Source organism: Cebus imitator, unplaced genomic scaffold (genome assembly GCF_001604975.1).
Source record: "Cebus imitator isolate Cc_AM_T3 unplaced genomic scaffold, Cebus_imitator-1.0 Scaffold316, whole genome shotgun sequence".
Classification (NCBI taxonomy): domain Eukaryota; kingdom Metazoa; phylum Chordata; class Mammalia; order Primates; family Cebidae; genus Cebus; species Cebus imitator.
In genome coordinates, this window is record NW_016107631.1 from 1,489,377 (window position 1) to 1,515,951 (window position 26,575).

Here is a 26,575-nt window from a genome sequence, read left to right on the forward strand (position 1 = left end):
TTCCCAGCCCTGTCCGCTGCCCTGTCAGCGGCTTGAGCTGCCTGCTTTTGTTTCTCAGCTTCTCTATTGTCAAAAACCTTCTGGGTTACTTCAGAAAGCCAAGTAATGTTCATTCCAGCAGAACCCTTCAATTATTGTAACCTATTCTGAATGTCAGGAGCTGCCTGGGCCATGAATGCCAAATTTATAGCAGGGCTATTTTCAGGAGCCACCGGATCAAACAGGGTGTAAACTCGATAGGCTCCCGGAGACACCCTAGGAATGCTCCAGGTGACTCATCGGCCCCTGAACAACTTCGGTGGTCTTAGACAAGTTTCTAGGTGTCCCGATGGCTGGTTTCATACCCGCAAGGAGATACCAGTGGAAATCTTCCGAAGCCCTCCTTCCCCACGAGGTGTTAGGGTCTCACTCAGGTCAGGCAGAAGGAAAAGCCTCCTCAAGGAGGCCCAGGGCTTCCTCCTTAGGCTTCCCTTCTGAGCTAAGGACAGGCTTTCTGGCTTCCCTTCTGATTCCGTCCCTCTCTTCAGAGGTGAAAAGGGTAAGAAGGAGTTGCTGGCAATCATCCCGGGGGCCTATGAGTCTGGAGCACAGACTCCATCAGCGCAGTTAGGACCTGGGGCTTCTCAGAAAACGGACAATTTTGAGCCCTCCAATTATACAGGTTAGAGGTGGGAAACGGAACATAGACTAAGAACGGAGCAGCAGAACGCTCGCTGCCCGACGTGGGTGGAGCCTCCCTCAAGGGGAGGAGTGGGGCTTCCTCTGACCGGGCAGTAGCCGGGAGGCAATGGGTGGAGAAACTGCCAGAGACACGGCTCAGGGGTAGAGGTGGCGGGGGGGGGGGGTGCCCCAGGAGGTGCCATTGAAGAAATTGTCGGGGATCCTTGGGGAACAGGGCGGTTATAAGGTGGGGGTAATAGGTGCAGATAGCTTTCCTCTTCCTCAGGGGAAGGCAACACTGGGGGAACAGAAGGGGCCACCGGAGCAATAGGTCGGGGATTTTACTCAGAAGAACCTTAGAGGTGGGGTCATGAACAGTGTAAGATCAGAGCCAGCGGGGAGGGTTCTAAACCAAACTAAGCCATTGATCAATATAAGGGAACTGATCAGGCTGCCCGGGCTTTCCGGTAACAACCTGCCACACAGCTTGAACTGTTGTGAGGTTCAGTGACCCTGCTGGGGGCCACCCGGTTTCAAATTTTGGCCATTCCACTTCGCAGACAGTCTGGAGTTTGCCTTTTTTAGGGTGGACTCTGTAGTCCTCTGAGAAGCCTAGAGAGAAATTCTTTAACATACACTGTAGGGGGCTCAGTAACTGGGGCCAGGAGAAAGAGTTTCACATCTCTGAAAGCAATAGTTAACAGGATTTTTAACCTGAGATGTCAGGCCCAGGACAGACAGAAGTATTCACGGCCTGGGGGCATGGAGAATCAGAAAAACAGGAAGATTATAACCAGGAGAAACAACAAAATGGCTACCACTGTTATTTCTTGCCACAGCATCAAGTATTCTCGGACTCTGAATTAGGAGGAGAAGGTAGAATGCTGGGGCCGAAAAGTCCCAGGTCTACAGGACCTGGGTAGCCTGCCCCTTGATTTATACCTGAGATACCTCTGTTGTCTCCACATCTTAAAGGCAGTGTTTAAATTCGGCCTTTTCCCTCAAGGGTTTTAGGAAGGACAACAAAGTCAGGTCCTGGACTTGCTGCGACACAGGAAAATGAGTTAATCAGGGTAAGGATGGGGATGAGGCGGAAAAGGGGCACCCAAAGTTTCCTGAAGATTACAGATTAACCACAAGGGAGCATAATATGAATCCAGAAGAATTAGAGTATTATGGGTGTAGGTTTCTCTATACAGTGCCCTGTTTAAGGGCACTGGGAAAGTTGTGGGGTGACAGAAAAGTGGGCAAGGAGGTCGGCAGGATGGCTATTTTGAATCCACCACTGTTCTGAGTAATAACAGAAATGCGCCCAGTCGTTGGGGCGTGGGGTGTGACAATCCAGACGCCAACAATCTTTGTGGTGCCACAATTCACAGACTGGTGAAGGTTTTTCACAACTTTCCCCATAACAACAGCTGATCTGTGTTTGACAGAAAAGGCAGGACTGGGATGGCCAGCCCAACCAGCAAATGAGGGATTTTACCTCCTCAGATGGGAAGTCTGTACCGAGTACCTTAAAGAAGTTTTCCCCTAGCCGCCTTGGGCAGTAGCGGTGGCAAGACATACAGACTTAAGCAGACACCAAACAGAACAATAGACACTGGGACATACAAACAGTCATGACGGTTTTGACAAACAGAAAGAGTCCCGTGTTGGGATCAGTCAGATGCCCCAGAAGACGTTGGGCTCCTGTTAGCATGGGCAGATTGGTATAAACTCTTGATTAGGACCGAGCTGAGCTCACTGCCATCAGCCTTATGAGGTAGCCACGGAAACACAGGTCAGGGCCCTCTCGAGCTCTGTAGCTTTCGCGGTGGAGCTACAAATTGGAATTTCAAGGGCAGGCCCTTGAATTCCCCATTCACTCACACATGTACTCACCACTTACACAGAGTTTATTGCACTTTTTATACCCGTTTTAAGATAAAGGCCACTCTAAATTGAACGAGAGAGAGAGAGAGAGAGAGAGAGAGAGAGAGAGAGAGACCAGAGACACTCACTAACAGAAACTGAGACTCCACCTTCCAGCATAGTGGAGTGCTGGCAGAGCTAAGAGAAACCAAGACTGCCCTCCAGTGTCCTGGAGTGCTGACAGAGTCACGAGGGAAGGTCCTCATCAGGACAAATTTCCTCCCAGAGCCAGACAGAGTCAGATCTGACTTACCTTCCCAGGACCAGAGACAGAGGACTCAGAAACCGAATTTGGCGGGCACCAGTGGTGGTCCGTTCCCCTCTGGACAGCAGTGGGCTACGGGGTCCCGAAAAAATTTCAGGGGGTGCCTCCCCTATAGGCTGCCGTTCATCCAGGGAAGGCCAGAAAGAGCCCGGTTATGCCTGGTGGTGACAAAAAAATAATAATAATATCTCTCTCGCTGGGGCCTCCAAAAGGTTGTACCCGAGCAAGTTAAGGAATGCGCCACACTCTGAGGTTGAATTATGAGTCCCTTATCATGCCAGCAACTGAGAGGTGGCTAATGCTCAAAATTCTCTCGGCCCCTAAGAAAAGGTTAGGTGGTCTTTTATACCCTAGTTTTNATTGATCAATATAAGGGAACTGATCAGGCTGCCCGGGCTTTCCGGTAACAACCTGCCACACAGCTTGAACTGTTGTGAGGTTCAGTGACCCTGCTGGGGGCCACCCGGTTTCAAATTTTGGCCATTCCACTTCGCAGACAGTCTGGAGTTTGCCTTTTTTAGGGTGGACTCTGTAGTCCTCTGAGAAGCCTAGAGAGAAATTCTTTAACATACACTGTAGGGGGCTCAGTAACTGGGGCCAGGAGAAAGAGTTTCACATCTCTGAAAGCAATAGTTAACAGGATTTTTAACCTGAGATGTCAGGCCCAGGACAGACAGAAGTATTCACGGCCTGGGGGCATGGAGAATCAGAAAAACAGGAAGATTATAACCAGGAGAAACAACAAAATGGCTACCACTGTTATTTCTTGCCACAGCATCAAGTATTCTCGGACTCTGAATTAGGAGGAGAAGGTAGAATGCTGGGGCCGAAAAGTCCCAGGTCTACAGGACCTGGGTAGCCTGCCCCTTGATTTATACCTGAGATACCTCTGTTGTCTCCACATCTTAAAGGCAGTGTTTAAATTCGGCCTTTTCCCTCAAGGGTTTTAGGAAGGACAACAAAGTCAGGTCCTGGACTTGCTGCGACACAGGAAAATGAGTTAATCAGGGTAAGGATGGGGATGAGGCGGAAAAGGGGCACCCAAAGTTTCCTGAAGATTACAGATTAACCACAAGGGAGCATAATATGAATCCAGAAGAATTAGAGTATTATGGGTGTAGGTTTCTCTATACAGTGCCCTGTTTAAGGGCACTGGGAAAGTTGTGGGGTGACAGAAAAGTGGGCAAGGAGGTCGGCAGGATGGCTATTTTGAATCCACCACTGTTCTGAGTAATAAGAGAAATGCGCCCAGTCGTTGGGGCGTGGGGTGTGACAATCCAGACGCCAACAATCTTTGTGGTGCCACAATTCACAGACTGGTGAAGGTTTTTCACAACTTTCCCCATAACAACAGCTGATCTGTGTTTGACAGAAAAGGCAGGACTGGGATGGCCAGCCCAACCAGCAAATGAGGGATTTTACCTCCTCAGATGGGAAGTCTGTACCGAGTACCTTAAAGAAGTTTTCCCCTAGCCGCCTTGGGCAGTAGCGGTGGCAAGACATACAGACTTAAGCAGACACCAAACAGAACAATAGACACTGGGACATACAAACAGTCATGACGGTTTTGACAAACAGAAAGAGTCCTGTGTTGGGATCAGTCAGATGCCCCAGAAGATGTTGGGCTCCTGTTAGCATGGGCAGATTGGTATAAACTCTTGATTAGGACCGAGCTGAGCTCACTGCCATCAGCCTTATGAGGTAGCCACGGAAACACAGGTCAGGGCCCTCTTGAGCTCCGTAGCTTTCGCTGTGGAGCTATAAATTGGAATTTCAAAGGCAGGCCCTTGAATTCCCCATTCACTCACACATGTACTCACCACTTACACAGAGTTTATTGCACTTTTTATACCCGTTTTAAGATAAAGGCCACTCTAAATTGAACGAGAGAGAGAGAGAGAGAGACCAGAGACACTCACTAACAGAAACTGAGACTCTGCCTTCCAGCGTACTGGAGTGCTGGCAGAGCTAAGAGAAACCAGAACTCTGTCCTCCAGCATCCTGGAGTGCTGACAGAGTCATGAGGGAAGGCCCTTGTCAGGACCAATTCCCTCCCAGAGACAGACAGAGTCAGATTTAACTTACCTTCCCGGGACCAGAGACAGAGGACTCAGGAACCACATTTGGTGGGCACACTGGTGGTCGATCCATTCCCCTCCAGACAGCAGTGGGCTACGGCGCCCTGAAACATCTCAGGGGGCGCCTCCCCTGTAGGCCGCCGTTCAACTGGGAAGGCCAAAACCAGCCCGGTCACGCCTGGTGGCGACAAAAAAATAATAAGAACCTCGCTGAGGCCTCCAAAATGTTGTACCTGAGCGAGTCAAGGAATGCGCCACACTCGGAGATTAAATTATGAGTCCTTTATTATGCCGGTGACCGAGAGGTGGCTAACACCCAAAATTCTCTCAGCCCCTAAGAAAAAGTTAGGTGCTCTTTCATACTCTAGTTTTAAAAGGGAGGGATAACTTAGCTGAAGCAATTTTTTCACAAAAGCAGAGAAAGAGAGAGTTAGTTTTAGCTAGCAAAAAGCAGGTTATCACACTGGATCAACTAGCCAGGCAGTTCACGGAACTTGAGTTTCAGGAACCAGGGCCTCTGGAAGCAGCAGTTCAACACCTTCTGTTTGTCTGTGCTTCCCTTTCCCTGTTGGCCTGATTCTTTCTTACTGCAGAAGGGTCTCTTCCATGTGACAAAAAAAGATGGCTGTATTTGGTAAGCAAGGCTAGCAGATAGAATTCTTCCCCATTCCCTGATCCTAAGGATTAATTCCACTTTAATGGGCTCTGGGTCAGATGCTAACCATTGGGCCATTGTCATCAGAGGGCTGAGGTACTCTATTCGGTGCAGGTCCCAAGCCAGGCGGCACACCTGGGCTTTGGGGAGCAGGGTCTGTTCCTTTTCATGGGAAGTCGCAAACCGAAAGCAATCACAGGCCTCCACATTCTTCCTTTTCCATACCTACTGAATGATGTTAGACCTCAGTCTCTGAACTTCAGTTTCCTCATGATAAAACGGCGATAGTGATTTCTAACCTATCTCATCTATTTTAATAAGGAGGCTTGAAGGATGCAAGGTATGTGGAAGTGCCATACATGTATTTTCTTAGCTGGCTGTAGGGAATCCATGAGCCCCACACATTGGTGCATCAGAATTTAGGGATCCATGAGCCCCACATGGGCACCAGAATGTAGGGAACCAGCCCTACATCACCCGTGGGTACCCTGAGTTCAGTGGCAACAAAAGAATGAGAGAAAGACAGATTAAGAGAAAAAGCGGGGGCCATCATTTTATTACTCTGGAGGAAACAGTGAAGGCCCCAAGCTTTGATCATCCACAAATTAATAAAATGTATTTATTAATTACAATCACTTTGATCTATAGGGTAGGGGTGGAGTAATGGTGGAAAGAATCAGTGAGCCAGATGTGAATCAGTGGCCGGAACTGGTGTAATTTAAAGATTGATAACAGTGGCAGTTTGGGAGTTTCACAAAACAAAAACATGTGGCTATCTTTAGCTTACTATCTAGGTAGAGCTGATGGAACACGGGCCTTACAAGGAGACTACAAGTCTGGCTATGTCATAGTGCTATGAAGGGCTTTTACGTCCTTGAGCACAATGTTTATGGTAGCAGAGCTGAGGTCACCCTGCACCGGAACATGAGGCATGGAGAGGCCTTCCTCCTCAGAGGCCTCCTGCAGCCTTCCACAGTTTGTTGTTCTTTGTTCAATTTATGTAGGCACTCTGTAAGTCCTTCCTCCTCTATTTTTCCCAACAGCTAGCAATGTTGGTGAGGTCAAACTACTTTAACCAAGCTCACTAGGTAATGGTTTATTAATATGTGGTGAAAGTCATTAACTATTTTTAAAAAGTCAATAATTTTCAACAACAAAAATGGCATCAACTTCTTAAGTGCATCAAATTTAGATGCCTTAAATGACAGGCTGGGGAGCCTATCTAAGAAACTGGTTAGGCCAGGTGTGGTGGCTCACACCTATAATCCCAACGCTTTGGAAGCCAAGGTGGGAGGATCACTTTAGCCCAGGAGTTTGAGATCAGCCTGGGCAACACAGTGAGACCCTATCTCTATGAAAAAATAAAAAATTAGCCGGACATGGTGCTGCATGCCTATAGTCCCAGCTACTTGGGAGGCTGAGGTGGGAGGGACGCTTGAACCTGGGAGGTTGAGACTTCAGTGATCCATGATCACAGCACTGCACTCCAGCCTGGAGTGCAAGACAGAGCAAGACCCTGTCTGAAAAATAAAATAAGCTGAGTTATTATCTCTAGGTGGGCACTGATAAGAGGTATATGTTAGGTAAAACTTTAAAGCACAGATTGCTGGTGCTGGAAGGCATCTGGCCAGTCTCTTCATTTGACAGATAAGGAATCCGAAACCCATAGAGGTGGAAATCATTGTCCAAGATTATACAGCAGCTGGACAAGCAGGCCTCTCAACTCCAATGTTTATTCTCTCTGTTCTACCACATTGCCTCCCTTCCTTGCTACATTCTACCAACACTTGATGGATCCTTCTCCAACTCTGCAGTGCACAAGGAGAGAATCTGAGATCCTCACATCCCAGAGTGTAGTGCTTTGCTCCTGTATCTTTAGTGCTCATAGTATTGGTGAAGAGGCACTTGGTCAAGGAGCTGTAGGATATCATTCCTTTCCCGTTCTGGTGGCAAGTGCAGTAAAACTAAGGAATGCCTAGTAAGTGCTAGAGGAATACCTGCCAAAGTAATTTGGCTGCAAGTTGACAATTTGGTTACAAATAACAAGAGCCTTAAAATGTTATTATTTGATTCACAAATTACACATGTGGAATTTATCCTACGAAAATGTTCAGAAATAGAAAGCAGTACCTATATATAAAAATGTCCATCTCAACATTCAGACAAGCGAAACTTCTACACAAAAGTCCAACAAGAGGGACAAAGTTAAATCTATTGGGAGTATATACATAGGTGTGTGTGTAGATATATGATGACCTACTATAGTGAAGTAAATATTCTCATTATAAAATTCTAAGCTTAGCTTTTTTGTTTTGTTTAAATAGAGATCCTTTGTACTGGAAAGTTGTATTGAAGACCCAGCAAAATGCTTACAACAAGGCCTAGAGGACTCCAGACCCATTCCCCAGGAAATCTGAAGATCTGGGACCTACCTGCTCAGGCCTCCCTTCTCCCACTTAATAGAGGCAGGTCTTAGGGCCTGGAAGGAAGAAGTTACCCCAGAGAAGCAAGGACAACAAAACTGAACCAGCCTCTTCCTCTTTAAACCAAGGTGACCTTATACCAAAACATTTCTTGAACCCACTGTTAAGGAACTCCTGTAGAGAGGAACTAAAAGGTTAAATAAGTTCTGGGGTAAATTCCAGCCCCTAATCTCCTATATTTCATGTGTGACTCCAGCTCTTTGGACCTGTCACATTATCTATAAAACAGAGAGTTTAATATATCTGTTCCTAAGGCATCTATATTCTATACACAATAAGAAGACTGCATTAAGGAAATCCCCCGAGTTCCTCCGTGAGCCTGCCTCCGCCACATCCCAGTCTCCCACGTTCTTAGAATATAGTAAAATGAAAAAGTCCTGTTTCTAGTTCTCTCTCTGTCTCTAACAGAGGTGTAACCTTGGGATTCTCCCTTTAGTTTAAGCACTATATGTCATAAATTATTTTTAACAATATATCACTCGACATTAGCTGGGCACGGTGGCTCATGCCTGTAATTCCAGCACGTTGGGAGGCCAAGGCAGGCAGATCACAAGATCAGGAGATCGAGACCGTCCTAACCAACATGGTGAAATCCCATCACTACTAAAAATACAAAAAATTAACTGGACGTGGTGGCACATGCCTGTAATCCCAGCTACTTGGAAGGCTGAGGCAGGAATTGCTTGAACCTGGGAATCAGAGGTTGCAGTGAGCCAAGATCATACCACTGCACTCCAGCCTGGCAACAGAGCGAAACTCCATCTCAAAAAAAAAAGACATTAATCTACAGAATTATTACAGATGAGTTTTCTTAAAGACTGGTTAACTTTATTAGTGCCTACTGTGTGCTACTAACCAACTATCATGTTTAGGATCCTTTGTTAAAATGGATCAAAATTTGAACTCACAACTCAGGTTACTCCAACAGCCACTGGCAGTTAGGTTATTCAAACATGGCTTCATTACAATTGGCATTAAGGTCTTTTTTTTTCCTTTAGAGAGAGAAAGTGGCGGGGCAATGGGGAAGGGGTCTCACTATGTTGCCTAGGCTGGTCTCCGACCCCTGGGCTCAAGTAATCCTCCCACATCAGCCTCCCAAAACACTGGGATTATAGGTACGAGTCACTGTGCCTGGCCTGGCATTAGGGTCTTAAGCTCATTTTGTTCTGTTCCTTGGGTAATAATTTGGCCAGAACAATTAGTACTCATAAGTGGCAAGCTAAATTAAGCATGTGATTCATATCCAGGATAAGGCAAGTTCTCTTAGGATCAAAAGAGCCCACGAGGCAAACGCTTCCTCTAGTTGGCCTAAATATGGGTTTATTGTAGTCTGTGTGACCACCTGTGTAGGTGGATAAGGAGATGAGAGGGCAATGGGACATTTGCCTAGTGGCCTGTATGCTTTTTCACATGCATTTTTTCAGGTTGAAATCATCAGTTAATCCAGCAATTTTCTTTTTTTTTTTTTTTTTCAGACAGAGTTTGGCTCTGTTGTCCAGGCTGGAGTGCAGTGGATGCAATCTCGACCCACTGCAACGTCTGCCTCCCAGGTTCAAGTGATTCTCCTGCCTCAGCCTCCCCAGTAGCTGGGATTACAGGCACCCACCACCACGCTCGGCTAATTTTTGTCTTTTAGTAGAGACAGGGTTTCACCATGTTGGCCAGGTGGGTCTCGAACTCCTGACCTTGGGTGGTCTGTTGGCCTCAGCCTCCCAAAGTGCTGGGATTACAGGCATGAGCCGCTGCACCTGACCAATTCAGCAAATTTATGTGGGATTCCACCTAGAACTCCAAACCAAGGTACTCCGAATATGTATCAGGTAGCATAAACAGAATCCACAGTCCCTACCCCCGATTATAACCTTGTTAGGGAGGTAGCAAAATACATGACAATGACCTAAGAACACATGAAAAGCAAAGAAACATGAATGTGATGTGGGCTGTTTAAATACTGAGAAAGATGAATATAATTTGCATCTATCCTACTGATCTTTAATGAATGATTCACTTGTCTCTCTCCTCCAGTAGACATGACTAGGCATGACCCATAGAGTATTGAACTTTGTATTCCCAGCACCTACCAAAGTAAGTGACACAGAGAAGACACCCCACAAATGTTGAATAAAACACCTAATGAATGGTTCTAGGTAGGTGGGGTTAATCAAGGAATTCTCCTACAAGTGATATGGGTTTTTTGGGTTTTTTTGAGATGGGGTCTCAAAATGTTGCCCAGGCTGGTCTCAAACTCCTGGCCTCAAGTTATCCTCCTGCCTTGATCTCCCTAAGTGCTGGGATTACAGGTGTGAGCACCTGTGCCCAGCCTCAGTTTTAATAAAATTTTTTCCTGATTACAAAAGTAAACAGAGAATTCATAAAGTACTAAAGAAAATACACATTATCTTGGTCCATACATCTAGAAAAAAAATCACTATTATTGTTTCCTTCTACTGTGTGTGTGTGTGTGTGTGTGTGTGTGTGTGTGTGTGTGTGTGTGATGGAGTCTCTGCCATCCAGGCTGGAGAGCAGTGGTGCAATCTTGGCTTACCACAACCTCTACCTCCTGGGTTCAAGTGATTCTTCTGCCTCAGCCTCCTGAGTAGCTAGGATTACAGGTGTGCACCACCATGCCTGGCTAATTTTTGTTTTTTTAGTAGAGACGGGGTTTCACCATGTTGGTCAGGCTGTTCTTAAACTCCTGACCTTGTAATCTGCCTGCCTCAGCCTCCTAAAGCGCTGGGATTACAGGCGTGAACCACCAAGCCCAGCCTCTTCTTTTTTTTTGAGACAGTCTTGCTCTGTCACCCAGGCATGATCTCAGCTCACTATAACCTCCCACTCCTGGGTTCAAGCAATTCTCGTGCCTCAGCACCTAAGTAGCTGGGATTACAGGCATGTGTCACCACACCCGGCTAATTTTTGTATTTTTAGTAGAGGCATGGTTTCACCATGTTGGCCAGGCCGGTCCTGAACTCCTGGCCTCAGGTGGTCCACCTGCCTCTGCCTTCCAAGGTGCTGAGATTACAGGTGTTAGCCACTGCACACAACCTAGTCTTTTTTTTATAGAACAGTTATCTCTGTAGCCAAACTTATATCACATTATTTTATTTTCCCTAATTCTGTATTAAAGGAAAGATCATATTATTTTTAATGTCTGCAGCATATTTCATTGATGGGCATTTAGAATGTTTCCATTTTCTATCATAGATACTGCTTTAACGAATATATTTTGTTTATATTGTTCTAAGAACATTTCTTCAGGTTACATTCCTAAACGTGGAATTATTGGGAACACTTTTTTTCTAATTTTTTTTTTCATCCCTTCAGTATTTAAAGCATTCTTCAAGTTCTATATAAAGTCATCGAACAATTTTTTCCAAAAAAGTTTAACAACTTACATTTCTACCAGCAGTATGAGAGCTTTTACCCCGCTGCACCGTCACTATAGGAGAAATCATTTATGTAAGGGCCTCTCCTCTGCTATTTAGTAGCCATGAATTTCTTACATAATTGTAATCAGTAAATCCATACTACTTTGGGTTTTGCTGATTTCACAGGGAAGGATTCTATCCCTGTCGATATAGTTCACATCCTGGCCATTTAAAATCATTCTTTAATTCTTCATTGTGTTAACAGATCCCAATAAGCTTGGTGATTTTCTTATTGTCGGGGCTTGGGGTTCTTTCCAGTTTTTGCTATTAAATTAGCTATTTCTGCATCTTTGCTCAGTCTCCCCTACTTTACCAAGAGTGAAACTGCTTGATCAAAGAATACAAATTGTTTTTGTAGCTCTGGTTAGAAATTGCCAAACTGTTGGGCAAGGTTTTTTATATTTTTATTATTTTTATTTATTTATTTATTTAGAGACAGTCTCTCACTCTGTCACCCAGGCTGGAGTGCAGTGGAACGATCTCAGCTCACTGCAACCTCTGGCTCCCGGGTTCCAGCGATTCTCCTGCCTCAGCCTCCTGAGTAGCTGGGATTACAGGCGCATACCACCACGCCCGGCTAATTTTTGTATTTTTAGTAGAGACAGGGTTTTCACCATGTTGGCCAGGCTGGTCTTCAACTCCAGACCTTGTAATCTGCCACCTCCTCCTTCTAAAGTGCTGGGATTACAGGCGTGAGCCACCGCACCCGACCTGAGCAAGGTTTTTTAAAAAGGAATATTGGCTGTACAGAGGCGCAGCTGTGTGGACTATCTTTCTTGAGCAGAGACCAGTAGCCTGGCATGTCACCTGGTGTCAGAACATCTAAATTTCCCTATGGAAACTTGGGAAGTCCCTTCCCCATTCCGAATCTCAGTTTTCTTATCTATAAAATGAAGAATTTGGATGGAATGAATGCAGATCCTTTTCTACCAGAAATCTAGCCGTATCCACCTAGTCTGTTCTGTATCACCTTCTCCTGACTCCTAGGGGCTGAAAGTCTAGCGCAGTGCTTAGGACAGTTACGCTTCCTTTCCCTTTAAAGTGTCCAAACACTAGTGTAATCAGAGAGACAGCAGAGCCTGGGAGTTCTGAGCACGAACCAGGGTCAAATCTCAGCCCTCCACTTACAAGCTATGTGACAAAATAGCTTCTCCTTGGCTCAGTTTTTTCACTAATGAGGTTAATAGTTCCTACCCGATAGGGTTGTTAGAAGAATTCAATGAGTTAAGGTTTGCAAAATGCTAAGGCACACAGTAAGTGCTTTATAAAGTGTTTGTTGAATAAATAAACTTTGGACCTAAACTCTGGGTCTCTTCAGGACTGCAACAGCTTCGTAACTGGCACCCCCACTTTTGGGTGCGTTCCCACTCCTCTTTCCAAAACCCAGTGATCTGAATGCCAAATCTGTCTGCTTCAAGAACTGTGCCCAGGACTCCCAGGCGCCTCCAGGCTAGAACAAAAATGTCTCAGCTTGAAGACCCAGGCTTTTCAGGTGGAACGCCTAGAGCAGGAGATGCTAGCTAGGATCATTATTCAAGGATCCCAGTGAATTTTTCAAAACATAATAAAAATAAAAACAAAAAAAGGCAAACAGAATTATAAAAATTGTGGGGCATTTTAAATGTTGTATTGAACACATTAAAGCATTAACAGCCCTCCCCCAACCACCACCAAGTCCAAGAAGCCCTGATTCTGCTGTTCACAAGATAACTGCAACTCCAAGGCTCTTAGGCTGCTACTTCGGGCGGCACAATTGGCAGGGCGACGCGGCGAGCAGACGGGAGTCTCCATCCCTGGAGGGTCAGCGTCTGGAGACCCCGGCGAAGGCAGCCACAGCGTCGAGACAACCTCCCCGGGGCAGCTACAACCGCCCAGAAAGCCCCGTGCCCGGAAAAGCCTCGGCCCCCGCCGCGACCACCCTTCGGCCACCCCGCAGCCCCAGCCCCTCAGTCTATCCACTCCTGGCGCGCAGCCCCCACTGACCCAGCCCCGCCCCGCCTCGCCGCGCAACCAGGGCCTCCACGGGAACCGCTATTCCCCCAGCGGCACCCGCTGGGAGCCCAACGCCGCGACGCCCGCCTGACGTCAGGGAAGGGAATCGGCGGCGACGTCTTTAGGGAGCCCGCGAGGGGGCGCGCGATGGCGGCGCCGCTGTGTGTAAACCAAGACCCACCGCGGGGCGGAGTCTCGCGCGCCCGCGCCACGAGGCTCGGCCAATGGGAATGCGCGCTGCGAGGCCAGGAGGTCTGCGCCGTGGGGCTGAGAACCCGGCGCGCGCCAGCAAATTCTCCCGGAGCCCGCGGGTCCCGAACACGCGCCTGACAGCCCCTGCCGGGCCGGCGCGGCGTCGCCCAGCCAGCCATGGCCCCCGACCCGGTGGCTGCCGAGACCCCGGCCCAGGGGCCGAGCCCGCGCTACTTCACCTGGGACGAGGTGGCGCAGCGCTCGGGATACAAGGAGCGGTGGCTGGTGATCGACCGTAAGGTGTACAACATCAGCGAGTTCACCCGCCGGCACCCAGGGGGCTCCCGGGTCATCAGCCACTACGCCGGGCAGGATGCTACGGTGAGCGCAGCCAGGCTGGGGCACGGGAGAGGGCGGGGCCGGAGGCTGAGTGCAGGCGAGACAAAGTTACGCACCCTAAGGCGAACACCGACTAATTCGGAGGAAAGCCCGGAGGCGCCCGAGCACACCTGTGGCTCAGTGGTTGGGTGTCCCGCGGCCCCGGGATGCAAGGGCGGGAGAGAGGCCTGAGAAGTGGAGTCTGGGGAGTGAGGATGGAGGCCAGCAACACGCACACGCAAACAAAGGGCCCCGCCGCCCTGCCGCGCATTCCGTCTGCAGCCCGGAGCCTCGGGTCTTGGGGCGGGGATAGGACCCCCAGCTGGGTGAGCTAGGAAGGAGGAAAGCAAGGATGTCGGGTGCCTGGGGAGGAGGGGTCAGTGGCTGGGGGAGGGACTGGGTCCAGCGCAGCCGCGTCTGGACCTCGGTTCCGGGCTCCACTCGCGAGCAAGGGCTGTGAGGGAGCAGGAGAGGAGCCCATTCTCGAGGATGGGGCTGAAACGGGAAGCTTGGGGACCCCGTTGCCCTGGGGACCCCTGCGTCGGGTGAAGACTGGAGGACGCGGAAGAGACAGCACTGTCCGGGGAGGGCAAGGGGCGGCTGGTGCACAGAAGGTATTGAGAATGGCATACACTTAGCGAGGACCCCCGGAGCAGTCCTCGAATCTCCAGGGAGGCCACTGAGCCGCAGGCCAGCGAGGTCTTCAGCGATTCCGCCGAACAGACCGCTGTTTACACTCCGGGGCTGTAGGCCCTTTGCGGGGTCAAGTCCCTTCCTCCCTTGGTCTCACTGCGGGGTCGGCGCGCGCCCCAGCCCCGGCCTGCTGCTGCTTTTTCTGGACCACAGCCCTCAGAGCTGAGGCCCTGGCACCTCTGCTGGCTTCGAGTGCTAGGGACTCAGCCCTAGAGACTCCAAAGTCGGGGCGTTTGCTTCACCTCGTTTCCCCCTTGGCGACCGGAATGGCGTCCCCTCCCCTTGCATCCCTCTCTGATCCCGTGCCCTGCAGCGTGACACCCTCCACTGTCTCTATCTCCTGGCGTCCCAGAGTGTGCCGCGGGTCACCAGGATTCCCTTAACATCGCAGCAGAGCTTAGATGCTGCGCGGCGAAGGCCCGCCCCACCCTCTGACGCGACCAGCCTAGGGGGCGAGGCCAGGGCCTGTGTGGGTAACCCCGAGTGACCACTCGGGAGCCCAGAGAGCGGCTGAGGGCGCAGGCGTGGGCCAGCGCATGCGCAAACGGACCAGGCACCGACGCTGGGGCTTCCCGCAGAGTGATTTGGGGCCGGGGATGCCGCGGCGGGGACGGCGATTGGTCCGGATGCGTGGTGCCACCGGCCGCCGGCTCCGCCCTGGCCCCCGCCCCACACGCCTCATCACCTACAGGGTCTGGGGCTGCCAGACCTGCGGACGTGAATCTTATCGCCGTGGACCTTACCTTGCACAACCCAAATTAGCTCCCTCAGGGCATGGGGTGGCCAGAGTGCTTGGGAAATATGGGGCCCTATCCAGAACAACGGTGGAAGGACGGGGAAGAAATGCAGAAGTGCCCCAATTCGGACGTAGGGAAGTCTTCGAGGTTTTTGGAAAACCCTAGCTCAGAAAGGAAAGGGACTTGTTAAAAGTCCACAAAAAGAGACCAAAGTCTCATAGCCCCACCCGTCCCTCCAGTTTCTCACCTATACTGAAATTCTTGGGCAAAAGTTGTGTGAGAACACACCCAGGGGAAAGGCCAGCCCAGGCAGGTGTTCCTTGGTGGTCCTCCTCAGCCAGTGCTTCCCATTCCCTGATGCACCCTTCTAACGAGCAGATGCTGGGTGATCTTGAACTGTGGACACCTGGGAAGGGTATGAGCACCCGTAAAGGGCAGCTTGGCCAAGAGAGGTGGCCTGTGCTTCACCTTAGGTATAGCCTTCTGGTGGTCAGGAGGATCGCCTTTGGTGCGAACCCTGCTAGAGTCCAGAGAGCTGGCTCCCTCACCATCTCTCCCCCAACTTGCAGGATCCCTTTGTGGCCTTCCACATCAACAAGGACCTTGTGAAGAAGTATATGAACTCTCTCCTGATTGGAGAACTGTCTCCGGAGCAGCCCAGCTTTGAGCCCACCAAGAATGTGAGAGCCTCGGTTTGCTATGTGGCGACTCTTGGTTGCTGAGGGAGACAGGGAGTGGGTAGAAGGGGCGTCTAGCTGGGATCACAGGTAATCACAGTCAGTAGTAGTTCTGGGGAGTCTGAGGTCCCTGCTTCTCTTGCATAGTCATGAGGTCACCCGCCCAAGGGAGCAAGGCTTTGCAAGCTATGGCTTCCCCGAGTCTGCCACTACCATGGCTACCATCATTGTTATCATCATCAATATGAGCACTTATATGCGCCAAGCATAAACTCCTAATTCTCACACATTTACAGATAACAGGCTCAGAGAGGTTAAGCAACAGTCAAGGATCACACCGTTAGTAAATGGCAGAGCAAGGACTGAAGTCAGCTGAACTCTTAGGCACTATCCCATAGCACTTCCTCCTATCATCCTCATTGTTGTGGTGTCTTTGCCTAGGACTGTGGACTTCCCACAGCTCCCTCAGTGGGAGGTCCTTGAGCCTGAGAGGGCCCTTGTCTCCAGCAGTGCTGGGCTGCAGATGGGAAGAATAACAGCTCTTCTTCCTCTTCTGCAGAAAGAGCTGACTGATGAGTTCCGGGAGCTGCGGGCCACAGTGGAGCGGATGGGGCTTATGAAAGCCAACCATGTCTTCTTCCTGCTGTGCCTGCTGCACATCTTGCTGCTGGATGGTGCAGCCTGGCTCACCCTTTGGGTCTTTGGGACGTCCTTTTTACCCCTCCTTCTCTGTGCAGTGCTGCTCAGTGCAGTTCAGGTGAGAGCCTTTGACTTGTCAAATGCACAGCAATGCTCAGCATCCCTGGGGAAAGCTCCTTGGGCCCTTGGAGGAAGGCCAGGAAGCCCTGCCTTCCAGGTAGGCAGATCTGCAGGTGTGTGGGAGAGTGCATTCCACTCTCCCACAGGAACATGCATTCCACTGTCTTGACCTGTCTCGGCTCTTTAGCCGCATGGACATCTTCATTTCTCTCACTGCTTTTCTAGCTGCTTCTCCCAGGGTTTCCTTCTCCCTGCACAGTTTGTTCTCTAAAATTTCACATGCGGTTTGCTCTCTGACACAGTCCAACTGTGCCAAGAACCAAGTTTTTGGTTCTTAATAAAGCTTGGCTCCCTCCCTACCACTGACATTACCCAACATGTTAATAATGATTGAGCGTTAATTCTTGGCTGTCAGAACCCATTTGGCAAGGCTTCTGCTCATGTTTGAGTCCTTTCTGTATTCTGGATGTCAGTCCATCATAAGCCATGAGCTTCAGGCTCATGCCTGTAATCCCAGCACTTTGGGAGGTCAAGGTGGCCAGATCACTTGAGACCAAGAGTTCAAGACCAGCCTGGCCAACATGGTAAAACCTGTACTAAAAATACAAAAAGGCCATGTACAGTGGCTCACACCTGTAATCCCAGCACTTTGGGAGGCCGAGGCGGGAGGATCGTTTGAGGTCAGGAGTTCGAGATCAGCTTGGCCAACATGGTGAAACCCCATCTCTACTAAAAATACAAAAATTAGCTGGGCATGGTAGCAGGTGCCTGTAATCCCAGCTACACAGGAGGCTGAGGCAGGAGAATTGCTTGAACCTGGGAAGCAGAGGTTGCAGTGAGCTGAGATGGCACCATTGAACTCCAGCCTGGGCAACAGAGCAAGACTCTGTCGTAAAAGAAACAGACCAGGTCCAGTGGCTCATGCCTGTAATCCCAGCACTTTGGGAGTCCAAGGCTGGTGGATCACCTGAGGTCAAGAATTTGAGACCAGCCTGGCCAACATGGTAAAACCCCATCTCTACTAAAAATACAAAAATAATTAGCCAGGTGTGGTGGTGAGCACCTATAATCCCAGCTAATCAGGAGGCTGAGGCAGGAGAATTACTTGAACCTGGGAGGTGGAGGTTGCAGTGAGCTGAGACCACGCCACTGCACTCTGTCCCGCCTGGGGAACAAGAATGAAACTCGGTCTAAAAAAAAAAAAAAAAAAAAAAAAAAAGTCATGATCTTCAGAGCTGGCAAAACTGAAGACCAGAGAAGGGATTGTGATTTGCCCCAACCCACATGTGAGTCAGTGGCAGAGGCAGAGCTAGGACCCATGTTTCCTGATCCCTGAGGTGCATCACCGGCCTTGGCAGATGAGGGAGGTGGGAGAGGCTGAAGGAGGCATCGAGGTCAGTAAAGGGGACACTGGGGCTGGTGGGCTGCTCTCAGCATTGACTCTTCTCACCCAGGCCCAGGCTGGCTGGCTGCAGCATGATTTTGGGCACCTGTCAGTCTTCAGCACCTCAAAGTGGAACCATCTGCTACATCATTTTGTGATTGGCCACCTGAAGGTCAGTGGGATGGCAGGGAGGGGCTCTCTGAAACTCCAGGCAATGAAAGGCTGCCCTGGGGGGAAGGGGCACTAGATTTTCATACTCATTTCCCTGCTTTTATGTAGGGGGCCCCCGCCAGTTGGTGGAACCACTTGCACTTCCAGCACCATGCCAAGCCCAACTGCTTCCGCAAAGACCCAGACATCAATATGCATCCCTTCTTCTTTGCCTTGGGGAAGATCCTCTCTGTGGAGGTGAGTAGAGGTATCAGTGGAAAGGTCTTGGGGAATAGGAGGCAGCGAGCATGCGGGCTTTTGGGGAGATGCCCACAATGTTGTCAGTGTGGGCGAGACACTGGGGGGGCTGGGCTGGCTGGGGCTTTTGCCATTTTGGAAGTTCTGGAAGGCAACAGGCAATAAACAGGGACTGCCCAGGAGGGAATCACCATCTTCCCTAGAGAGTTCAGTCAGCAAAGAGTTACTGCATAAAAGGCACCACTGCAAAGTAAAAAGCATAAAAGGCATCCTTCTGCAAATGATCCAGAGGTTGACCAACATCCTCTGGCCAACATGGTGAAACCTGTCTCTACTAAAAATACAAAAATTAGCCGGATCCAAAGGATGAGATGCCTCATCCTTGAAGGTGCTGCTGGCACCTCCTGGGGGTGCTTTTTTGACACTCCTGCCCCAGGCAAGCATTCCCCTTGCACTTTGTATTTCTCTCTCACACTTAGGTACCCTGCTTGTCACAGTCTTCTCTGTCCAGGGCTGGAAAGTCTTAGTCTTCTTTGACGTCCAGCATCTGGAACATTCATTTACTGAGTACTTCTTCCCACCCTCCTGATCCCAGCCTGACTTCCAGGGTGGTCAGCATTGGGTTTGAGTTGTCATCGGAGGTTGTGAACGGAAATAACGTAGCTGCTGCAGGAATGATGCCTGGGGGTGGAGATCTGGTGAGCTTTTAGTGAGCATTAGCCAATGGAAGGATCTGAAAGGCCAGCAGAGTTCTTTGGAAAGTTAATTTAAAGCCCTTTGTCCCAAGGCTCCAGGCTGTAGAGTTCTGCCAGGTCCCCCTCCTCCACTTTGTAACACTTTAGCTTGCCAAGAATTAAACAGTTGTTAAAACCCATTTCAGTTCTAGGCATGAGTTTTCAGGGCTCTCCTCTCGCCCCTGGCCATGAGAACTTTGAGAGAGCTTTGGTAGCACTGGCTGGCCTGGCATGAGGAGCTCATAGCTTGAGGCTCATGCCCCACCTGTCCATAATGTTCTTATTTTCCCATCTCACGAGCATGGACTTGGGTTTGTTACGTGTCCAACACCATTATGGTCCATAGTGTGCAGATGGTGAAGCAGCCCTGCCCCCCATCTGGTCAGGTGGCTGCTTCAAAGACAGTGTGGTTATTCACTGGACAGTAGTGTGGAGGTTGTGCATTTCTACTGTCACTACAGAGGGTTTAAAAAAAAGACATGGGGCTGGATGTGGTGGCTCATGCCTGTAATCCCAGCACTTTGGGAGGCCAAGGCGGGCAGATCACAAAGCCAGGAGTTCGAGACCAGCCTGACCAACATGGTGAAACTCCATCTCTACTAAAAATACAAAAATTAGCCGGATGTGGTGGCAGGTACCTGTAATCCCAGCTACTTGAGAGGCTGAAGCAGGAGAATTGCTTGAACCCAGGAGGTGGGGGTTGCAGTGAGCTGAGATTGCACCACTGCACTCCAGCCTGGTGACAGGGCAAGACTCTGTCTTAAAAAAAAAAAAGGAGCTCCATCCATTTTTCCTCCTTGAATGGCAAATGCCTTTATGATCCCTGTAACTTACCCCATTATGTTTAGACTCTTGGTGATCAGAAGGATTCTCTTTAGGGCAGCGTCCCCTGCCCCTCCTTGTCCTCCAGGAATTTCAAGAGGCACTGACATGGATGTCACGGGGTCAGCACAGGTATCAACATCCGCAGAGGGATGGAACCAAGCAGCCTATTGCCCAGGCATTCACTAATGGGCAGCCTATCCTCAGCCTCATAGCTGGCAGGGGGGAAGAAAGGCTATTTTGGGTCCCAAATCTTTTTTTTTTTTCCCCTAAGATGGAGTCTCGCTCTGTTGCCCAGGCTAGCTTAAATATTCCCGCTATATCTAGGCCCTAATTCTCTCCATCCAATCTCTTGACTTCAACATGGGCTTTATCAAATCCCCTCGAGGCTAGAGTTTGGCAAATGTTTCTGGGGACACCAAGAACAATTTGGCAATTTGAAGGTTCCGGCAGTTGTACTCCCAGCTTACAAGTACTCAGAACAAGACAGCAAAGCTCTGTAGGCTAGGATTACAGGCATGAAGCACTGCACCGGCCTCTGTTTACAAATTTATCACCAGCTTCATCTCCTCAGTTATAAGCTCCATGAGGGTGGGAAGTCTGTACTGTTCACCTCTGTATCCTAAGCATCTAGAACATTGCCTGGCACGCAGTAGGTACTCAAGTACTTGAATCTGTTAATGTAGAAAGGATGCTTCATCTAGCTGAGATGCCTTGCACAGAATAAGCTCTCAATAAATAGCTGTGGACACATGGAAGGGCGAGTAGAGTTCTGCTTAGGGGCTGGGTGCTCCTCTTATGCCCTTGTGGTTGTCTAGTTACCTGAACTGATGGGTGTGCGATGCAGACATAGTCATGGAGTGAGACAGCAGAGCTTTGCTGTCTTGTTTGTGAGCCCACGCCAGGGGCCCTAGGCTGGTTGGTTGACCTGGTGGCCCCAGCCTGTGTCTTCAGCAGCTCGGCTTATAAAAAAATAACCGCCACCTACTGGAGAAGACTGCTGGGACCTTCAGATTGCCAAATTGTTCTTGGTGTCCCCAGAAGTATTTGCCAAACTCTAGGCTTAAAGGGATTTGATAAAGCTCACGTTGAAGTCAAGAGGCCAAAAGATTTTGGTGGAGAGAATTGGGGCCTGGATATAGATGGAATATTTAACCTGTATAGGGGTAAATATGGTTGTCCATGGAGATTCCGATGTCAAAAAAGGTACCAGATGGCAGAAAGCGGAGAGGGCAGTGGGGCCTGAAAACCTCATGACAAAGAGGGTGAACACAAGAGGGCCTGTGGTCCTGTACAGCCCGTGCTGTGCACATCCCTCATGAGCATGGGCCATCTGGCTGCAGGCCATGGTGTGACAGGCTCTGCAGATGACAGCCCAGGGCTTCATGTTCCATGTGCTGGATGTAAGGCTGAGCCTGTTGGAGCTTTCTAATAGCACCAACAAGCTGTCAGCCCTGGAGGAGGCCGAAACTTCCAAGCGGGGAAAGGCCAGGGTCACTGAGGGAGGGGGACGGTTCGCTGGTCTCTGAATGCTGATTGGTTTGTTTTTCTTCACAGCTTGGGAAACAGAAGAAAAAATATATGCCCTACAATCACCAGCACAAATACTTCTTCCTGAGTGAGTGTCCCCATCCAACACAGGAGACCTGCTTCAGGAGGGAATGCTGAGGGAATGAGGAGGATGTGGCTCTCCGAGGGATTATGGTATTTTAAGGAAAGGGGCTGGAGGAAGTACCCCACCCCCAGTTACTCCCTACGTGAGAGCAGTTTGCCATCTTAACTGAGCGAAGTGAACACTTAGGTTGATGTTTGGTTGAAGGTCATTTGGTTGAGGGCAAACTAGTTCCTCCCATCCAACCCCAGTTTCTACTAAGAAGCTGGGTGTTTGGGGTATAAGAGGGGCCTCTTGCTTTATCCTTCAACCTTCAACCTTGTCAAACAGAGACCTGGGCCAAGGTGACCTGGTAGAGCCCAGTCCAACCCCCTAGAGGAACAAAGGTACGAGTAGTTCTGGAAGGATGGGTCCTGAGGAGACAGTGGAAGAGCTGTTAGAACTGAGAAGACCTTTCTGATGACTGCTATATTGCTATATATCCCCAGCTTTTAAAGTCTGTCCCAGCTACTAGGGAAATTAAGGTGGGAGCATCCCTTGAGCCCAGGAGTTTGAGGCTGCAGGGAGCTCTGATTGTGCCACTGCACTCCAGCCGGACAACAGAGTGAGATCTTGTCTTTTAAAACAACAACAACTCTGCTCCCTAATGCCTAAAATGAGCTTTAAACTCCTTTAAAATTTCAAAATTTTTAAAGAAGGATGGGAAGGAGCCCACTGGTCTTATTTTAGTTTGAAGGAATTATTCTAACTGCCTGTCACCAACTATCACTAATAGAGAAAGGTGGGCGAGGCAGAGGGTAAAGCAGAGACCTGTGGAAGAAATAATTTTAGAACCCATGGCATATCAAGATGGAGGAGCTGAGACGGGCATTGTCATGCTAGAGGTTATAGGTAGCATTAGGTGCCACAGAGAAGGGATACAGAAAAGGCAATGAGGCAGCATGTAGAATGCAACTTCTTCAACTCCCAGTTTTCTTTCAAAAGAGGCCCCTCTGTTCCTTCCCACAACTGACCTCCAGGGCTTCAGATTGGGGTGGCACAAGCCCATCTCCCCAGTCTAAGGCGCTGAGCTTCACAGCCTATGAAGGATCCGCAGGGTCCCTCCCAACACACACACGCTTTCCTGCTCCTGCCCCTTCACCTGCATGGTGGAGCAGCCAGGAACAAAGGACAGATAACGGCGGCGACAGGGCTGTGGCCAGGGTAACTCAGAGAGCATTAGCACCCTTTTAGAGGCGTGGGATCCACAGGGTGCGTATGTAGAAAAGAGAAGAAAAATAAAAAATAACAGGTGTGGGAGTAGAGCAAGTCCCATGCATGGGGCCTGAGTCCCAAGCTGCCTGTCACTGAAGGGTGCCACTCGCACCCCTCACCTTCCCTGGCATCCTCTTGGGAGCTTTTGCCTTCCAGACTTGGATTTATGCCCACCCACAGTGCCCGCTGGTTCCAGTGGATTGCAGAGCACTCAGACAGCTGGAGGAGAGACAGGGATAGATGGAAGGGGCAAGCCCTTGCTAGAGGCCATCTCTCCAGCATCCACTGGCCTTTTCATGACCTTACTGTGCTCATGCTGCCTCTTTGTCTTGGTTTCCTCCCCAGTTGGGCCCCCAGCCTTGCTGCCTCTCTACTTCCAGTGGTATATTTTCTATTTTGTTATCCAGCGGAAGAAGTGGGTGGTGAGTATCCATGGCCCAAGAAGCCCATGTCCTTGTCTCCAGCACCCAGAGTAGGGGATCTGGGTTCCCCAGGGCAAACTGAGACCGACTACAGGCCTAATTTAGAGCCAAATAATCGAACCAGGAACAGATCCTCCTTACCTCTAAGTGGGACAGAATGATTTCAGCTTAGCAGGCACCTGATTCCCAATGTGCAATTTCATGCAGCCAGTATCTCCTGAGGTTCTTTGCTGGCATAATGCCAGGGGGCTAGGCTAGGAACAGGGATGATGAATGAGAGACAATACTGACTTTCAAGGAAACTTCTGATGAAGCAGAATGTGGTTGTTGATGGAAAGCAGGTACAGGCAATAGGTTCTCGGGACTCCAAAAGGGCTCTGACTGCACCTGGCTTTGTGAAGTCACTGTTCTAGCCAGCCTAGAGGCTGGGCAGGGTTTCTGACAGGCAGAGGTGGGGCAGTGGGGATGAACTCCAAGCAGAGAAACTGGAAATGAGGGGTAAGATTGAGCACCAGACATACTGTGGAGGACTCAGGTGTCAGGGGAATAGTATGGTGCTTGGCTCAGTGTACAGAAAAGTGATGAGAGGTGTGATCAGGGCGCTGGCATGAACTGAGCCATGGTCCTGGGAGATTCATTTGGCAGCATGCTGAAGGATTTAAGTGGGCTGGGAAGAGCCAGAGGCAAGGAGACCTTGTAGGCCTTGGTACTTTTGAAGGGGATAGGCAAGAAGGGCTGGAAGTGCCAGTGGGAATGGAAGAAAGGAGCAGTGGCACTAGATATTGCAGGATTGGACCCCTGAGAAGCTGAAGATGACCGAGTCTGCACACCCAGGAGAATGGCTGCACCATGCAAAGAAAGAGCTGGTGAGAGGAAGAGGAAGAGCTGTTTGTGACTGTTATGATCTCTGCTTTTCTCACTTAAGGACTTGGCCTGGATGTTGACCTTCTATGCCCGCCTCTTCCTCACTTATGTGCCACTGTTGGGGCTGAAAGGCTGCCTGGGCCTTTTCTTCATGGTCAGGTAGTATTGGATGGGGGCGGGTAGGGACTGGTGAAGGAAATGTTGGGGAGTGACCAGTCTGGTCGAGCCATGACCATACCAGGTTTGGGTGTGGTGTCACCAGCCTGGTTAGCCAAGTGGCTTTGAGCTGAGGCTGCCCAATCTGAGCAAACACCAGTGAGGCTCTATTGAGCCAAGACCAGGTCCCCATGCTGGGGCTTTGGGTAACAGTGGGTGTTTCGGAAGTTGGCTTGGGAAAGTAGACAGGCTGGAGTAGTTACCTGAGGAGGAATCAGAACTCCGGGCTCTGTGTGTACTGTTTGTTTGTGTGACATATCCAACAGGTTCCTGGAAAGCAACTGGTTTGTGTGGGTGACACAGATGAACCACATCCCCATGCACATTGATCATGACCGGAACATGGACTGGGTCTCCACCCAGGTAAGGGACAGTCACTCACAAGACTGGAGCATTACACCATTATTGAAAAGGGTGGGTAGGTGATAATAGCAAAAACAAAAAAAGTTCCCCAAGCAGCAATTTTTCATTAGCTTGAGGCTTTTCTTCTGCCATCACGTGAAGGAAGTGACCAAGACAGTCTCATGTCCCCTCCTTAGCCAGCTTTACCTGGAGAATGCTGGGCTGGCCTTTCCATCTCATACTCAGACATGCTCTCCCTTGACCTTTTCCTTCAGCTCCAGGCAACATGCAATGTCCACAAGTCTGCCTTCAATGACTGGTTCAGTGGACACCTCAACTTCCAGATTGAGCACCAGTGAGTAGGGAGCCTGGGAAGCAGGGTCCTGGGGAGGGTGTAAGTGTAGGGTGCAGGTGGGAGCAGAAAAGCAGGAACCACTGACTCCCCGCTGTTCTCCCTGAAGTCTTTTCCCCACGATGCCGCGACACAATTACCACAAAGTGGCTCCCCTGGTGCAGTCCTTGTGTGCCAAGCATGGCATAGAGTACAAGTCCAAGCCCCTGCTGTCAGCCTTCGCCGACATCGTCCAGTGAGTATCTGAGCCCAGGAAGATGGCCGGTAGGGAGGGAAGAGGGCAGGGCAATGGAAATAGTGACATGTGGGGTGGGGAGTACCAGAAGGTGTTCCCAGCTGTGTGGGATGGAGTCCACCGTAGCAAAGGCAGGAACCTCTGTTGGTCCTGTGGCCAGGTCAGGCCTTTGCTCTCAATGGGGTTCCCCTCAGTACCACGGCGCAAGCTAACTTTCTCTAAAGTAGAGGGGAGGAAAGGCTCCAGATGAAAGAAGGCCTTAGCCCCAGTGCTCCATCTCTGGTGGGCTCAGCTCCTCCTGTCTCACTGTCTGCCCCCGTTTTGTCCCTGCAGCTCACTGAAAGAGTCAGGGCAGCTCTGGCTAGATGCCTATCTTCACCAATAACAACAGCCACCCTGCCCAGTCTGGACGAAGAGGAGGAAGACTCGAGCCAAAGCAGAGGGGAGCTTGAGGGACAATGCCACTACAGTTTAATACTCGTGGGGGTGGGTTTGGGGACATAAAGGCTCTGACTCACACTCCTCCCATTTATCTTCTAGACACAGTTCTAAGACCCAAAGTGGGGGGTGAACACAGAAGTCCCCCAGAAGGAGTGAAGGAGCTGTTGGGGCAGGGGCATAAAAAGTTTTTCCCTTTTCTAGTTTGGCACATGCAGGTGGTTGGTGAGCAGAGGGAACCTGGAGGGCAGTAGAAGGGGAGGGACCTACCGAACCCAGAGTCAGGAAGAGATTTAACACCAAAATTCCACTTGGGCATGGTGGCACACGCCTGTAATCCCAGCACTTTGGGAGGCCAAGGCAGGCAGATCATGAGGTCACGAGTTTGAGACCAGCCTGACCAACATGGTGAAATCCCGTCTCTACTAAAAATACAAAAATTAGCTAGGTGTGGTGGCAGGCATCTGTAATCCCAGCTACCCAGGAGGCTGAGGCAGGAGAATCACTTGAACCAGCGTGGTGGAGGTTTCAGTGAGCCAAGATCATACCATTGCATTCCAGCCTGGGCAGCAGAGTCTGAC

General features: G+C 49.9%; 1 protein-coding gene across 1 annotated transcript; it reads left to right on the forward strand.

Moving 5' to 3' along the window:
• Positions 1-13,641: 13,641 nt before the first annotated feature.
• On the forward strand, positions 13,642-26,073 carry FADS1 (fatty acid desaturase 1). Its single transcript, XM_017503841.2, is given in 13 exon segments — positions 13,642-13,821; positions 13,823-14,048; positions 16,045-16,155; positions 16,712-16,909; positions 18,366-18,467; positions 18,575-18,703; positions 21,817-21,877; positions 23,471-23,547; positions 24,473-24,570; positions 24,894-24,990; positions 25,245-25,324; positions 25,431-25,556; positions 25,890-26,073. Coding segments are annotated over 13 exon segments (1,479 nt in total). The 5' UTR covers positions 13,642-13,699; the 3' UTR covers positions 25,942-26,073.
• The last annotated feature ends 502 nt before the right edge of the window (positions 26,074-26,575 follow it).